An 18,067-nucleotide genomic window follows, 5' to 3' on the forward strand; every position below is an offset into this window, starting at 1 on the left:
GGGTGCTTTGAATGCGACTTCCTGCTTCTTGGCAGGGGGTTGGACTGGATGGCCCATGAGGTCTCTTCCAACTCTACTATTCTATGATTCTATGATTCTATGATTCAAAACGATCTTGACAGACTAGAGAGATGGGCCGAAACTAACAAAATGAAGTTCAACAGGGATAAATGCAAGATACTTCACTTCGGCAGAAATAATGGAATGCAAAGATACAGAATGGGGGACGCCTGGCTAGACAGCAGTACATGTGAAAAAGATCTTGGAGTCCTTGTGGACAACAAGTTAAACATGAGCCAGCAATGTGATGCAGCTGCTAAGAAAGCCAACGGGATTTTGGCCTGTATCAATAGGGGTATAGCGTCTAGATCCAGGGAAGTCATGCTCCCCCTCTATTCTGCCTTGGTCAGACCACACCTGGAATACTGTGTCCAATTCTGGGCACCGCAGTTGAAGAGAGATGTTGACAAGCTGGAATGTGTCCAGAGGAGGGCAACTAAAATGATCAAAGGTCTGGAGAACAAGCCCTATGAGGAGCAGCTTAAAGAACTGGGTATGTTTAGCCTGCAGAAGAGAAGGCTAAGAGGAGACATGATAGCCATGTACAAATATGTGAGGGGAAGTCATAGGGAGGAGGGAGCAAGCTTGTTTTCTGTTGCTCTGCAGACTAGGACGCAGAACAATGGCTTCAAACTACAGGAAAGGAGATTCCACCTGAACATCAGGAAGAATTTCCACACTGTGAGGGCTGTTCGGCAGTGGAACTCTCTCCCCCGGACTGTGGTGGAGGCTCCTTCTTTGGAGGCTTTTAAACAGAGGCTGGATGGCCATCTGTCGGGGGTGCTTTGAATGTGATTTCCTGCTTCTTGTCAGGGGGTTGGACTGGATGGCCCATGAGGTCTCTTCCAACTCTATGATTCTATGATTCTATGATTCTAAGTAGGCACATAACTGTGTCGGGTCTGATTCGTTCCACTCTGAATACCATGCGCGCTCTAATTCCCTCTTCTTTTGCTTCATCACTGCCAACTCCTTGGTGAACTAAGGAGTCGGTTTAGCTCGGGTACTCGAAAGGGGACGTTCCGGAGCGATCGTGTCTACTGCTCTAGTCATCTCCCCATTCCAGAGAGAGACCAGGGCATCAACAGGATCACCAACCAAGGCAGCGGGAAACTCCCCAAGGGCCGTCAGGAATCCATCTGGATCCATAAGCCTCCTGGGGTGGACCATTTTAATGGGTCCTCCACCCCTGCGGAGGATAGGTGGTGCAGTCAGCCTAAACCTGATCAGGTGATGGTCGGTCCATGGCAAAGGAGCGATGGTAAGCTCCTCCACACCGCCACCTTCCTCCCATCCCTGGCAGAAAACCAACCCCAATCCCTAACTCGTGGCTCCAAATTGACACAGCTAAACACAATTCATAGCAGCGTGGAAAAGTTCATAACAATTAATTATAATGGCTAGATAAATTGCTTAGTCCCTCATAGTTAAAACAATGGTATTCCCCATAGTAACCTATGGCTGCAAGAGCTGGACCATAAGGAAGGCAGAGCGAAGGAAGATAGATGCTTTTGAACTGTGGTGTTGGAGGACAATTATGAGAGTGCCTTGGACCACAAGAAGATCAAACCAGCACATCCTCCAGGAAATAATGCCTGACTGCTCACTGGAGGGAAAGATATTAGAGGCAAAGATGAAATACTTTGGCCACATAATGAGAAGACAGGAAGGCTTGGAGAAGACAATGATGATGGGGAAAATTGAAGGAAAAAGGAAGAGGGGCCAACCAAGGTCAAGATGGATGGATAGTATCCTTGAAGTGACTGGCTTGACCTTGAAGGAGCTGTGGGTGGCGATGGCCAACAGAGAGCTCTGGTGTGGGCTGGTCCAGGAGGTCACGAAGAGTTGGAAGCCACAACATAGAGAGCACCTACAGAAGGCTGTAAATTGCTGATACATGTTTTCAAGTTGTTTTCAGTTACAACACCCCTATCATAGTTATGCTGTTGTGCAAATCAGTCATCATTTTCTTGGAAAGATTCATTCAGAGAAAGTTTACCATTGCTTCCTCGGAGGCTGAAATAATATTACTTGGCCATGGTCACCAAGTAGGTTTCCATGGATGAGCAGGGATTTAACCTTGGTCTCTCAGAATGGTAATCCAACCTGCAAACCACTATATTTTGTCATCTCTAGATGTTGGTGAACTGTAATTTTTATTCACCACCTGCTGTGAGAAGTAGACAGTCGGCAACTAAGGCTGGTGACAACTGCAGTCCCCCAAAACATACAGAATGTGACATGTTCACCTCATCTAGCAGATCCAGTGCATATTTTCTTAGAAGTAAGTTTCAGAATTCAAAGGGGCTTACTTCTAGATAAGTGCTCTTCAGCTGCAGAACAGAAATCTTGTTTTTCATTGTTTTTCATTGCCTCCTTGTTTTATTTTGTAATGGATATTATTATTTATTGTATTGCTTATTGTATTGTGATGTGCTGTTCTTTTATATGCTGTTTATATTGTATTGTCTTGGGCATGGCCCCATGTAAGCCGCCCCGAGTCCCCGTTGGGGAGATGGTGGCGGGGTATAAATAAAGTATTATTATTATTATTATTATTATTATTATTATTATTATTATTATTATTATTATTATCTGTTCTGAGATGTCATCCCATTAGGGCAGTGGTTCTCTACCTGGGGTCCCCAGATGTTTTTGGCCTTCAACTCCCAGAAATCCTAACAGCTGGTAAACTGGCTGGGATTTGTGGGAGTTGTAGGCCCAAAACATCTGGGGACCCCAAGTTGAGAACCACTGCATTAGGGATACATAGTTATTTGCACATACTAAAGTCTCTCAATAAGAACAATGATGGCAATATTATCTGTGGGAATAACATTTGTGCAAATCAGTCATCATGGTGCGGTTATTAGTGTATTATACTGTGATGGAGATACTCAGGTTAACATACTCAGGTTAACATTCTCTGTTAAACTGTTCACCACCTTGAACAGTTTCTTTAAAGTCTGGAATATAATTCAGAGGATATTCTCTGCACCCTAATATGGTAAGAGCAGGACACCAGAGTGTCTATCTGCTGGAATCACTACTCAGCAGAGCTCCCGGTGGTGCAGTGGGTTAAACCCTTGAATCCGGAGAGTCTGGTGAGCTCCTGTCCATCAGCTCTAGCTTCACATGTGGGGACATGAGAGAAGCCTCCCACAGGATGGTAAAACATCCGGGCGTCCCCTGGGCAACATCCTTACAGACAGCCAATTCTCTCACACCAGATGCGACTTGCAGTTTCTCAAGTTGCTCCTGAAACGGAAAAAAACAACTATCAGTGAATTCACTGAGCATTGCCCAGTGGGATTGTGGGAATTGCAGTCTACAAAGGAACGTTTTTAAGGTAGTTACTAGTTATAATGCCATTCTGATGTCATCTAGGTGAGTGGAGGAAGGGGAACTGCATTGTGGGAAAGGGACTACTAAAAGCCCCCATGGAATCTGATCTCAGTCTTCCCTGTTCTCCTTTTCTCTCTGTGCTACAACATGATAGAACAGAACAGCTGCTGATGGTAGAATTATGTGTGAGAAGGAAAAATCCCTGGGGAGAAAAGACAACATCTTCAAAGTCCGCGTGGTTCTCTAATCCTGGCTTGAATCAGTCCATGATGTATAGTCCTTACAGTCCTTGATGTATAGTCCTATCCAAGGGAAGATAACAACAACTCTTTCTTATGATGAAAATGTCAGTTGAAAACAATGCAAGCAAATAAATAGCTTTAATTTTGTTTTTTTTATTTTATTTGGCTTGGGATTGCTCAAAGGCTTTAAAGCAAGGTTGAGTTTGAGCTCCAGATTACTGTTATCTCCCAGCTATTAACTGACAAGGCAAGGCAGAATCCTAAGGCAAGGTGAGTCACAACAAGCCCTTATAAGAATCCAAACATTGGCTGTTGCGAGGCAATTGCCTTCCCTGACTGCTTGTTCTTGGCTTCCAGACCAAGCTTCAGGGCAAACAGAGGAACAATGCTGGCTATTTTGATTCTCTTCCTTGTGATTCTGGCCTTCCTGTCCTTCTCTATGAAGGCCCAGGTGAAGCTGAAACGCAAGCGCAACTACCCCAAGAGCCTGCTTTCCTTGCCACTCATTGGGAGTCTGTTGCATTTTATGGGAGATACAAAGCCTCACCTTCTCTTCTACAGATTGCAGCAGAAGTATGGCAGCCTCTACTCTCTTTACATGGGCTCTGATTATGTGGTGGTGGTGAACAGCTATCTCCATGCCAAAGAGGTTCTGCTAAAGAAAGGGAAGATCTTTGCTGGACGGCCTAGAACAGTAAGCAAACCAGGAGTACCTAAGCTTTTTTTTATCTATGCCAATGGATGGGAACCTGTCATTTCCCCATCACTTGATTCCTGTGAACTCCAAAAAGCATGGCCAACGTTCAGCAATGATGGGAGTTGTATTTGCAAGATTATCTGCCTCACATGCAAGGGTTGACATTAAGTTCTTTGTACTTTAGTTTGGATAGCTGTGGGAAATGACATTTGCTTCTTTGTGTCAGGTAGCAAAATGTTGTGGCCATGAATGATGTTATGAACCTATGTGTGTCTAGGTTTATGATATCATTCATGGCCACATCATTTTGCTTCCAGACATGTAGGGAGGCAAATCATTCCTCCTGCTCATCTGGTAGTATCTTGGCAGTAGCTTCTCAATGTCTTTTGTAGATTCCCTGACACTAGTTGAAATCCTTTAAATGGTAATATGAAAGAATGAACCTCTTCAATACTTGAAGCATGTGTTCTACCACTGACCCCTTTTGCTTTGCATGTAGCACAATATAGCCGATGGACTCTTCTTTGAATGGTTTACTTTGCAGGAAGAAAACTAAAGAAGTATACAGCTAAGAGGAATCACATTTTTAAAGCAGTTTCTTTGGCCAACATTCAGCAATGATGGGAGTTGTACTTGCAAGACTATCTGGAGAATTATGGTGTAGTTATGACTATTTTCTGTCATACACAAATATTTCTCATATTGTGCAAGGAAAAAAGTGCTGTTTATTTTTGATTGCTAACTTAAATAAGACATATCTTTAAGTAGACCCGAATCTTTACATATCAAGGAGTTTATGGTTTCTTGTTGAAATGTATTATTCAGTAAATATTTACATCTTGACTAAATATATAATTTGTCTTGTATACAAACTGCTGCCTTCATTTCTTTAATATAATTTGTGGGGATGGGCAAAATGGAGCATCTGTATATTATCTTTTCCTATTCATTTGGCATTTGTACACCAGTTATTCCGGTTCTGATTATAGGATGATACACCTAGTTAGAAAATATAATAGCAAGAACTATTTTCTTATAAGTTACCAAGATGAGATTTACTATCGAATGTACAATGCTAGACCATTTTAATATGCAATGTTTCTTTATGACTTTCAGAGATGTTTTAGAGATTGTTGGAAGTGTTGTTTAGAAACTATTTTATTTTTAATATTTAAAATATTTTCCAGTCTGTACATTGTATGCGCATTGTATGTTTCTTTTGTCTGTGAATATAGTTCTAGGAGCAAGACATGCAGGATGCTTTGATATGGAATTCCCTAGCACTAACAAATCAAAAAGGACTATGATGTTATTCAGTATTTCCTTCTGTAATAATGGATTTTTCTTAGAGTTACGCAAAAATATGGACACAACTGGGGGAAAAGGAAAGTTACAAAATAAAATGACATCATGTAGACCCCCTATCAAATTAAAACCTCTTCCTGAAGCACCTATGATTTTTTTATCATGTCAGAAGCAACTTGAGAACATACTGCAAGTTGTTTCTGGTGTGAGAGAATTGTCTGTCTACAAAGATGTTGCCCAGGGAACACTCAGATGTGTTCTTGCCATCCTGCTGGGAGGCTTCTTTCATGTCCCACCAAGCTAGAACTGACAGATAGTAGCTCACTCTGTCTCATGGATTCGAACCGGCAACCTTCAGGTCAGCAACCCAAACTTCAGGTCAGCGGTTCAGCCGGCATAAGGGTTTAACCCATTGCACCAGGTCCTATATCCTCTTTGTATACAGTATGATCCCCTTGTCCACTGACATATCATCCATGATTTCACTTATCCATGATGCTAAAAAATTCTCCTGGAAGTGTAGTGGGCTTCTCTAGGTTCTTCAGTGTGATCCTATGGTATGAGTCTGGTCCAAGTATAGTCAAAACATAGAATTCATTATTATTCATGGTTTCAGGTATCCATAGTTTATCTGGTAGTGTTCTTGGAATGTATCCTCCAAAGATACAAGGCCTTTGCCTCTTCAGTGAAAAATGACCTGGCAGGATTCACACAGAATGGCCTCCTTTTCCCTTTACAGTTTAGAAATAGGTTGCTCATGGCTTTTTCTCTTGTCTTCTTCATCCTTTGTTTGCTAATAAGACAGTACCGCACATGTCTGTTCCTAGCAGAGTTTGGTTTTCATATTTATATAAACCCTCTGCGTATTTACCAACCATTAAAATGGAACACAGTGAACACTGCCGGTAGTAATATAAATTAGAATCAGGACTTATAATGAAATATCATCCTCATCTCATTTGTCATGGCCCTTCCACGCAGCCCTATATCCCAGAATATCAAGGCAGAAAATCTCACAATATCTATTTTGAACTGCATTATCTGAGTCCACACTGCCATATATTCCAGTTCAAATCAGATTTTATTCAGCTGTTTGGAAGGGCCCTCGGAAGAAACCGATAGGAACAATCGGCACTGTGAAATGATTTTGAAATTAATTAAATGCAGCTGTACATTTTCTGAGGAATCCTGGCAGTATACATGTGATATGTATTATGCTCATTGTAGAAGGACAATCAAATTGACACAAACTCTTTTTTCTTGCTTTTCTCACCCCTTTCATTCAAGGTAACCACAGACCTGCTGACAAGGAATGCAAAAGACATTGCCTTTGCCTCCTACAGTCCAATTTGGAAATATCAGCGCAAGCTAGTGCACTCTGCCCTTTCCATGTTTGGGGAAGGATCTCTAGCCCTGGAGAAGATAAGTAAGTGGTCCTGTTAAATTGCTGGGATGCTTCCAAAGGAATGCCAACAAAGTGAGCCAGGGAGAGAAGCATCTCACAGTGGCATTCGGCTTAATTTGCAACAACCCTGTGAGGCAGATCGGATTGGAAGGAGAATTGGCCCAGTGCTTTTTTCACCTGGCTCTTCCAAGTCCCAGTGCAATTCTGTCACCAGGTTGCTGTGAGATTTCTGGGCTGTATGGCCATGTTCCAGAAGCATTCTCTCCTGACGTTTTGTCCGCATCTATGGCAGGCATCTTCAGAGGTTGAGTGGTCTGTTGGAAAATAGACAAGTGGGGTTTATATACCTGTGGAATGTCCGGGATGGGAAAAACAACTCTTGTCTGTAGAAGGCCAGTATGAATGTTGCAATTGGCCACCTTGGTTAACATTGCAGCTGAAAGGCCTAGCTTCTTCCTGCCCAGCGGAATCTACAGTATACCATGCAGCTGTGGGCAAGTCTACATAGGGACCATATGAATGGCCTTGAATGGGAGTTCTTATAGGAGCAACCTGTCAATTTCAGACATGACTCCTTTCCATTCTTGACCTAGCAATGTCCTTTTATGTCCTCCCTTATGTACCTCTCCTTTAATCCCCATTTATAAAGAATTCATAGTTTCTTCCTGTGTCTCTTCCTCTGCACTATTCTTCCAGTCTGTCAAGAAGCAACTTCTTTGTGTGAAACTCTGAGTGCTGCCCAGGATTCATCTCTGGACATGTCACCTGAGCTGACACGGGCTGTGACGAATGTGGTTTGCTCCCTTTGCTTTAACTCATCCTACCAACGTGGGGATCCTGAATTTGAGGCTATGCTAAAATACAGCCAAGGCATTGTGGACACTGTTGCCAAACAAAGCATGGTGGATCTCTTTCCTTGGCTTCAGGTGAGCACTTTAGTGAGGAACATGCAGCAGCAACAACAAATATTCTATTCCTCCAGTAGAGTTTCCAGAAATGGGAAAGATGATAGCCACATCATAAAACTCAACAATTAAGAACTTGTAGATATATCTTCCTACAGCTGACAAACACAGTTTGACTAATGCAGCTTTCTCAACCTGGGGGAGGGTCATGAAGGGGTGTCAGAGTGGTCGCCAAAGACATCACTAAATACGTATTTCTGATAGTCTGAGGAACCCCTTTGGCAGAGAAGGCTGGATGTAGGTGAACTACAACTCCAAAACTCTAGATCAGTGCCCACCAAACCCTTCCAGTATCTTCTGGTGGTCATAGGAATTCTGTGTGCCAAGTTTGGTTCAACTCCACCATTGGCGAAGTTCAGAATGCTCTTGGATTGTAGGTGAACTATAAATACCAGCAACTACAACTCCCAAATGTGCACCTCTTTCTTCCCAAATGACAAAATTAATCCCCCCCTCAACCCCACCAATATTCAAATTTGGGCGTGCCGGGTACTTGTGCAAATTCGGTCCAGTGAATGAAAATAGTATAGTAGTATATCCTGCATAGTAGATATTTACATTACAATTCATAACAGTAGCAAAATTACAGTTATGAAGTAGCAACGAAAATAATGTTACGGTCGGGGGTCACCACGACATGAGGAACTGTATTATGGAGTCATGGCATTAGGAAGGTTGAGAACCATTGGGTTAATGAGTGATCGCACAATTTCACCTTGTTGTTAGAAGAAGCACAGGAGGGATAGACAGTGTTTTTGACGAAATACATCCCATACTGGGGGGGGGGGGGGAGTGCTGCCTTCAATATTGCATTGATTAAGAGGAGAAAATAATTGTTACCTGTTTGAATAACATCAGTTTAATGCAAATACTTTCTATTTGCATGTGTGTACTTCTTTCTGCACAGAATATATATTTTGGATGGAAAGTCCAATAGATCAATAAGGCTTTTCTGGAAGATAAATTCTCCATATTTTATGAGATTTGGAGGCAAATGCAGGATGCAAGAAATGTTTAAAAACACAGAAGCACTTACTTTTGTGTTAGAAAATCAATAGGCAACTAAATTAGTTCCTATCGAAGTCTCAGGGTTGGCAGTTCTAGGATTGTGAGGCATGAATTAAAATCTGCAGTCAAAAGAGGAACTTGTCATAAAGTTTTTGATCTTTTCCCCACAGTTTTTACCCAATAAAGAATTGGCATTGCTGAAGAAGTGTGTGGGGATGAGAGATCAGCTTCTACACCAGCAGTTTGAAAAACATAAAGTAAGTGTTACCACTCAGAAAATGCAGGGCAACAAATGTAGGATTATAGGAGCACCCTGTCTATTTTAGATATAATTCCTCTGAAATAGACAGATTGCTAGTTGTAATCAGAGTAACTGATTAAAACTAACAAATGACGTGTCTTTTTTTATATATAACTAAGGCCCCCTTCACACAGCTAAATAAAATCCCACATTATCTGCTTTGAACTGGAATAAATGGCAGTGTGGGCTCAGATAACCCAGTTGAAAGCAGATATTGTGGATTATCTGCCTTGATATTCTGAGCTATATGGCTGTGCGGAAGGGCCCTAAGACATAGCTAAGTTACATTATGGGCATAATTTGTAGGAATATGTAGGTTATTTTTTTGCTACATCACAACTGGACTTGCACTCTGTCCTTCCTCTGATGTTGGGCAGCTTAGATTTCACGGTCACGATTCTATGAATGGATGGGGAGGAAGACTATATTTTACTGCACATCTTCTTACTGGCTCTAGAACTTTATATGCCCTACATCATAATGAAATAATATGTTGCCAAGAATGTGTATGTGTGAAATGCTTTCATTTCTACTTACTGTTCCACCATGGAGGCCAGGTTTGTTCTGTAGCTCCTCCAATATGCCTCAATCTTAGTGCACAGACTTTTTCTTCCTCCTCCTCCTCCACTGCCTCCGCCGCCCCTTCCACCGTCGCTTGTGCCGCTGCTGCCACCGCCTCTTCTTCTTCTTCTCCTTCTTCTTAGCACAGCAGGCTAAACTGCTGATCAGGGTCAGCACCCGTTGTTAACCCCAGCTTACCTGCTCACTTAGCAGGTCGAAAGGAGAAATGTGAGTAGATAAATAGGTACCGTTTTAGCAGGGAGGCAATAAAGGTGCCTTTAAGGACATTGCTCGAAGGAAAGCTCCTCGGCATGGAAGATAGAGCGACAGCAGCCCCCTTCCTCCCACGGCATGAGTCAAGCACAGCATCCAAGATGCATCCAATATGGGGAAAATTGCCTTTATCTCTATTTGTGTTGGCTGTCCTTGTTAATTGTATAATCGGCATTGAATGTTTGCCGTATGTGTGTTCTGTAATCTGCTGTGAGTCCCCTTCGGAGTGGGAAGGGCACAATATAAATATTGTAAATAAATAAATAATAATCTTTCTTCCCAGGAAAGGTTCAGCAGTGAATCTGTCAATGACCTCATGGATGCACTCCTGAGAGCCAAACTGAATGCGGTGAACAACAACAGCCACATAATGTCTGGGCAGAAGCTGACAGATGACTACCTGCTCATGACAGTAGCCGACATCTTTGGTGCAGGTGTGGATACCACCACTACTGTGCTGAAATGGACTGTCCTCTATCTCCTACACTACCCAGAGGTACCTGATCCTTCTGATCTTTCTGGGCTCTTGGGAAGAAAGAGATGCACAACAGGTTATAAGTAACAGAGACATCTAAATTATGGTTGTTGTTATGGGTTTTCAAGTAAATTCTGACTTATAGTACTCTATCCTAAAGCTTTCTTATTCAGAAGCGCTTGCCATTGCCTTTCTCTAAGGCTAAGAGTGTGTAACTTGCTCCAGGTAATCCAATAAATACCCTTGACTGAGCAGGGGTTTGAACCCTGGCCTCTTGGAGTCCTAGTTCAACACTTAGATCACTACTTAGACTACTTAGCACAGCAGGTTAACCACCAGCTGCAAAAAATCTTGCCAGTCAAAAGGTTGACAGTTCGAAACCCGGGTCAGGGGTGAGAGCCCAATCATCAGCCCAGCTCACTGCCAACCCAGCAGATTGAAAACAGCTAGTAAGTAGATAACTTGGTACCGATTAAGTGGGAAGGTATTTTAATGGCACCATAAGGAAATACCAGGAAAATGCTGGCGATCAGGAAAGGAGAAAGTCTGTGAACAGGGCTCTTCGACATGGAGGATGGAGTGACAGCACACACACACCCATGGCCAGAATTGAGCACAACCTCCAGGACGCCGAAAATGGGAAATGCCTATATACCTCTACCTGTAATGTTGTCTGTCCTGTCTATGTATAATGGCATTGAATGTTTGCCGTCTATGTGTTCTGTGATCCACTCTGAGTCCCCTTCGGGGTGAGAAGAGTAGAATATAAATACTGTAAATAAATAAATAAATAAATAAATAAATATCCATATTGGCTTCCCAACAATAATGAATACACGAGTTACTCCTCCCATGCCAAAGATACTATTCTGCCAGACTTAACGCTAAATCTTAATTTACTGGGGTCACTAATGCAGTTCATGCTGAATGGAAGTATGTTCAGGCATGCCATCTTTACTTCCAGTCACTGGGTTGCATCTTTTTTTCTACATACTGATCCCAGAATGGGGCAATATTTCAAGCCTTTTTAACATGCCTTTAAGGACTGATCTACCATGAAGAAAGGGCCTTTAATGATGTGCCATATTGTATAAACAGCTTGAACACCACATATCTGGAATTTCTAAATTTGAAATTATCCACTTGAGTGGCTGAGGTAGAGTTCTTGAGCAGTGACCACAAAATAGCCTTTATATGTTCTTGCCATCATAACCAAGAACTATATCCCTCAGAACATTTGATTTTCTTCACATGCATGTACAGAGTGTCTGTAAAGTCTCTTTATCATTTAAAGAGACTTTAAATTAGATGGTAAAGAGACTTTACGGACACCCTGTCTTTAACATGCTTTATTTTTCAATTGGTTATCATAAGACACTAATCTGCTTAATTTGAAAGGTATTGAGGTATGCATCTTTGAAGAAGTTCCATATCTGGATGAGATCATGTTAATTGTAGAGTACACATGTTCCCCCTAATACAGTGGTTCTCAATCTGTGGGACCCCAGGTGTTTTTGGCCTACAACTCCCAGTTTACCAGCTGTTGGGATTTCTGGGAGTTGAAGGGCAAAACATCTGGGGACCCACAGATTGAGAACTACTGCCCTAACATCTAATTTAACCCACAGTAACTTATGATTGACAACACACAGTGATACCTGCTAGGGCCATTTAAAGATGTTTCTTTATGCCATTTGTACTAATATTATATATATAAATCCCCTTTCACCCAACTATGTTATAAGAAACAATTAAAGAAATAGGTGGGAAAAGGCTGATGAGTTGATAATCCGTACCCCCATAGCTATCGCTCTTGACTAATCAAATTCCTTCTTTCTTTCCAGGTACAGCAAAAGATCCAAGAGGAGCTTGATCAAAACCTTGGCTTTAGCAGGCATCCTTTGCTGAGTGACAGGCAGCATTTGCCGTACTTGGAGGCTACCATCAGTGAAGTTTTGCGTATCCGTCCTGTCTCTCCACTTCTTATCCCACACGAGGCACTGGAAGATACAACGTGAGGCCCATTACCATCAGGGGAATCCCTTGTAAAGTCAGTGGGAGGGGGGATAGCAGCCAGGTTTGCAGGGAAGGAAAGGCACTGATGGGTTTTCTATTCTGCAGCATTGGGGAATATGACATCCCAAAGGGAGCTCAAATTGTGGTCAACCTGTGGTCCATTCATCATGATGAAAAGGAGTGGGAGAAACATGATGAATTCAATCCAGGTGAGCATGCAAAACTTCCCTCTCTGCTGGTCTCTTGCTCAGTTTTTCCATTTTCTATAGTTCTTGAACATCACAGCAAGGATCTCTGCTTCTATCCCAATGCTACCTACACCACATGTATGATTTTCAACCCTGTGTTCTAAAATTGTTCAACACCAATGCCACCAACTGTGAGGATTCCTCACAGGCAATCCTACCACTGTGGGTCTGTACATTTCATTATTCAGTTATGTAGACTGAACGGTATTCTCTGCAAATATTTACCTGCTTCTGCCACTTGTAAGGATGCCCTTCTGTTGTCCTTCTGTCAGCCACCTGTTGGGTCAGTCTTAATGCCCTCTAAGTTCCTATGAGAATTTATATGACTTCTATCTCCAACAGGACATCCCCTTCCACCTTCAGTGCTACATCCTTTTGTTGTTTATTCGTTCAGTCGCTTCCAACTCTTCGTGATACATGGACCAGCCCACGCCAGAGCTCCCTGTTGGCCGTTGCCACCCCCAGCTCCTTTGAGGTCAAGCCACTCACTTCAAGGATACCATCCATCCATCTTGCCCTTGGTTAGCCCCTCTTCCTTTTTCCTTCTGTTTTACCCAGTATCAAGCTTTCCTGTCTTCTCATGATGTGGCCAAGGTACTTCACCTTTGCCTCTAAAATCCTTCCCTCCAGTGAGCATTTCCTGGAGTATGGACTGGTTTAATCTTCTTGTTCCTGTGAAAGTGGAGGGCCTGTTGTACACTTTTATCTGTTGTCTGTTTGGGGAAGGAAGATAGAATTCGAGACAGAAATCTCACAATGATTTTCTTCTACCATTCTGCGTTACAGAGTTTGATGTGTTTTCTAAGGTGATATGTCTTTCCTTTTGTACACAGATCGTTTCTTGGATGAGGATGGGAACCGAATCTACAGCCCTTCTCCAAGTTTCCTCCCTTTTGGAGCTGGTGTCCGGGTTTGTATGGGAGAAGCGCTAGCCAAGATGGAGATCTTCCTCTTCATATCCTGGATCTTGCAGAGATTTACACTGAGCATCCCTGAAGGCCAGACGCTGCCTGAGCCAGAAGGCAAGTTTGGAGTTGTGCTCCAAGTGCCAAAGTTCCAGGTGAAGGCTATGCTGCGGGAAGCTTGGAAATGAAAATAATAGGTCAATTATGCAATTTTATTATCCAAGAAGCTGCCCTAATCAATTAAAAAGTAAGGGGGTGTCTGTTCATCCAAACCAGTAAAGGTTTACTGGATACATAGGAGACTGTGAAGAAGGAAAGATAGCTGCCCGGAATAGGAGACAAAGGCAATTTTTCAAAAGTAAAGTAGACTCATAGGATCAATGAAGAAAGGACACTGTACCTCATTTTGTTGTTAATTTTTTTAAAATTATTTTTTGACAAAGAGAAAACAATTGAAATAGAGGGGGGTAAGCCTGCTCCTGCTTAGCAACCAAAATTAGATGGGATCTGGTGACTTCATTGTAATTAGATCTGTATGCTCTGATTATCCCTCAAGTAAAGTACAACCTCCAGAGTTCCCCACCTAATATGTCTAGAGTAGTAATCCAAAAGCTTGTTCAAGAAACTTGATAAACTCATCAGCACCTCACCTCAGCAGTCAAGACATTTTTTGAGTTCCCGAGTGTCTGTTTTCATGGCGAGCTGGAAAAAAATTGAGGAGGCTGTTTATTTTCTCTCAGAGTTCTTGATTTCTATTATGTTGAAGAGTTCATGTGAGTTGTTAGTTGGAAAGTAATATTTTAAAAGATTTTAATTCTGCTATAGTTTGTAAAGTTTTCATCTGTACTTTTGTATGTTTGTAACTGCATGTGCTTTTATTGTATTCATGCTTTTGATAAGACACCTTGAGCCCCAGACTGAAAGAAAGGTGACATATTAACAAACTGCTGATAATGAAAATGATGGTGTATCCTTCATCATCAATTAAATGTCCATAGCAGAGCATTGTGCATTAGTATTTAGATTATTCATTTCATTTGTTGTAAACATGTGGTGTAGGATATAGTTTTGCCCCCCCATGTTCTGTGTATACAAAAATATTAAAAGAATGGTTTTTCAGCATTAGCAGAATCCTGTGGTTTTTATTTTGCTTAAAAACTTTACAAAACTAAATTGAAGGGTATAGCTTTTCCCCTATGTTCTGTGTATACAAAAATATTAAAATAATGGTTTTTCAGCATTAGCACAATCCTGCTGTTTTTATTTTGCTTAAAAATTTACAAAACTAAATTGAAGTAAATATTTTTAGTTCATCTTGTGTTATGGAGGGGCCGCGGTTTCATAGCGGGTTAAAATACTGGGCTGCTGAACCTGCTGACTGAAAGGTCAACAGTTCGAATCTGGGGAGCGGGGGGAGCTCCAGTTTCTGCCAACCTAACAGTTCGAAAACATGCAAATGTGAGTAGATCAATAGGTACTGCTTTGGTGAGAAGATAATGGCGCTCCATGCAGTCATATCGGCCACATGACCTAGGAGGTATCTATGGACAATGCCGGCTCTTCGGCTTAGAAATGGAGATGAGCACCACCCCACAGAGTTGGGATTCGACTAGACTTAATGTTGAGGGGAAGCCTTTACCTTTTTTTGTGTTACGGAATGCTTGCATAGAAGAACAGATAGGAAGGAAACTTTGCTGGAGAGAAAAAAAAAAACAATAATCTGAGGATTCACAGCTGAAGAAAATGTTGAATTCTTATTCAAGAAACAAGCCCTACTGAGCTCAGTGGAATTTATTTTCAAATACTCATATATAGAATTAAATTAATTTAAATAAGGAAATAGGAAAGTTTGCAAATTTTAAAATGCAAGAAGTTGCTTGGGTTCAACATAATTGGATGCACTTTTACTTAGAAGTAAAACCTCCTTTATTTAGTCTCTGATTTAATGCCTATATATAGTTGTAGACAAAATCTTTCTTGGACTATTGACTCTTCAGTTTACTGGCTGTTCCTACAATAGTGACAGAGAACCTTCTCACATTGGGATATACTCCATTTCAGACTCTTTCAATACTATTCATTTCATCAGTAATCCATTGAAATTCGAATACAAAATGTTTTAAAAATAGAGTAATATTACAGACTGGGTTGTAATTGAGTTTTTTAAATTCACTACAATTTTATATGTTGCTGAACACTGTTTTTACATGTGATTGCAAAATCAGTATGCATTCCATCAGCTAAATCTCATGAGATTTTAGTTTGAGAATTCCAGGCTATGTCACTGCACAATATTAATTAAAAAATGACATAGAGAGGCATTTGAATGGACTTGGAGGAGCCAGCCTTCCATTCATTTTCCATATCGGGATAACTTGAGAAACTGCAAGTTGTTTCTGGTGTGAGAGAATTGGCCATCTGCAAGGATGTTGCTCAGGGGACACCCAGATGTTTTGACGTTTTTACCATCCTTATGGGAGGCTTTTCTCATGTCCCCGCAAAGAGAACTGGAGCTGACAGAGGGAGCTCATCCATGCTCTTCCCGGCTTCGAACCGGCAACCTTCAAGTCAGCAACCCAACCTTCAGGTCAGCGGTCCTGTCGGCACAAGGGTTTAACCCATTGCGCCACCAGGGGCTCTTAGCCTTCCGCGGTGTGATTAATCAAAGCACAGTATTTTCAAATCATAAGAATCATAATAATTGGGTGTGATAAGGAGAGTATGCATCCCATCTGAATACAGTATGCATCTAGTCCTAAGAACATAGGACTGCATACTGATATAAACGTATTATATCCCAATGTGATGACAGCCACTTACCACTCAACATGTATACATGATGCAGAGTGCTTTCACAACTTTTCAAACCATATTTGTATGATCTACAGACGTTCGAGATTCTGGCCAGATTCAGCTATTTATGCCCCTTTTGCTGAAATAAAGAGCTTGGCCATTTGCTTTGGCCATAAAAGCACAAGGTGCAAGGTGCATGTCTGCAATAAGGCTAGGTTTATTTCCTCTCCAAAGCTCTTAATATTTAACTAAATAATGAGGTGGCTGAAGAACAGACTGGATTGACATAAAGCATATGTTTAAAAGACTGAACAGGATTTGAACATATCTGAAATATTCCATTCTGCACTACTTTTCCATACCCCATTTGCTTTCTACTTACAAATAAGGCTACTTTTAACTGACTAAATCTATCCTAAAATAAATTTAAAAATTGTCTAAGACCTGGAGGATGTATTAGCTCAAATAACAATTTTCTATGTTCTTTTGTGCATCTGTCAGAGAAAAAACCGCTCTGTTGAATTTAGGTAACAGTAAGGTTTTTGACTCTATAATTGAAGGAAATGTAAGCTATATTGAAAGGTAAAGCTTTTCCCCTGACATTAAGTCCAGTCGTGTCCAACTCTGGGGGTTGGTGCTCATCTCCATGTCTTAGCCGAAAAGCTGGCGTTGTCCATAGACACCTCCAAGGTTATGTGGCCGGCATGACTGCATGGAGCGTCGTTACCTCCCCACCAAAGCGGTACCTATTGATCTACTCACATTTGCATGTTTTCAAATTGCTAGGCTGGCAGAAGCTGAGGCTAACAGTGGGAGCTAACCCCACTCCCCGGATTCAAACCGTCGACCTTTCGGTCAGCAAGTTCAGCAGCTCTGCAGTTTAATCCACCATGCCACTGGATTTAAATGATATATAATGAATAATAGAATCCTAGAGTCCAGTGAGACCCCAAAGGCTATCCAGTTCAACCCCCTGCAATGCAGGAACACAATCAAAACACTCCTTGACAGATGGCCATCCAGCCTTGGTTTAAAAATCTCCAAAAAGGAGACTTCACCACACATTATAAACTGAATATGGGTCCCATTCACACTACATGGCTATAGCGTTATTATTCTACTTTAACAACCTATAGGTTTCCTGGGTTTTATAGTTTAATGTGACACTTGAGATTTCTGGCTGGTCAACTAGCTCCTCCTACAAACCAAATCCTAGGATGCCATAGGGTGAAAGTATAGCACTTGAAAGTGGAATCATCATGCTATAATTGCATAATGTGTATGGGCATGAATTTGTTATAAACATTTGTGCTCTAAATCACTTAGATTCTTAAGATTTTATCTTTTCATGTGTAACTTCCCCACAGCTGCTCATAATATATTGCAACAAACACTACAGTTTGTAGCCAGGCTGGGTCACAAAAGGCCCAAACACAGAACATTTTGCATAAACTATCTCCATCCAGAA

The 18,067-nt window shown here is 41.5% G+C and overlaps 1 protein-coding gene across 1 annotated transcript; it reads left to right on the plus strand.

Annotated features, from left to right (window-relative positions):
* Positions 1-3,822: 3,822 nt before the first annotated feature.
* On the plus strand, positions 3,823-15,037 carry LOC100553634 (steroid 17-alpha-hydroxylase/17,20 lyase). The gene is made up of 8 exons (XM_003218482.4): positions 3,823-4,341; positions 6,937-7,075; positions 7,751-7,980; positions 9,198-9,284; positions 10,446-10,658; positions 12,482-12,651; positions 12,759-12,862; positions 13,735-15,037. The coding sequence occupies exons 1-8, from the start codon at positions 4,033-4,035 to the stop codon at positions 13,992-13,994; spliced, it is 1,512 nt and encodes a 503-aa protein (XP_003218530.2). The 5' UTR covers positions 3,823-4,032; the 3' UTR covers positions 13,995-15,037.
* The last annotated feature ends 3,030 nt before the right edge of the window (positions 15,038-18,067 follow it).

The sequence above is a fragment of the Anolis carolinensis genome, chromosome 3 (genome assembly GCF_035594765.1).
Source record: "Anolis carolinensis isolate JA03-04 chromosome 3, rAnoCar3.1.pri, whole genome shotgun sequence".
Classification (NCBI taxonomy): Eukaryota; Metazoa; Chordata; class Lepidosauria; order Squamata; family Dactyloidae; genus Anolis; species Anolis carolinensis.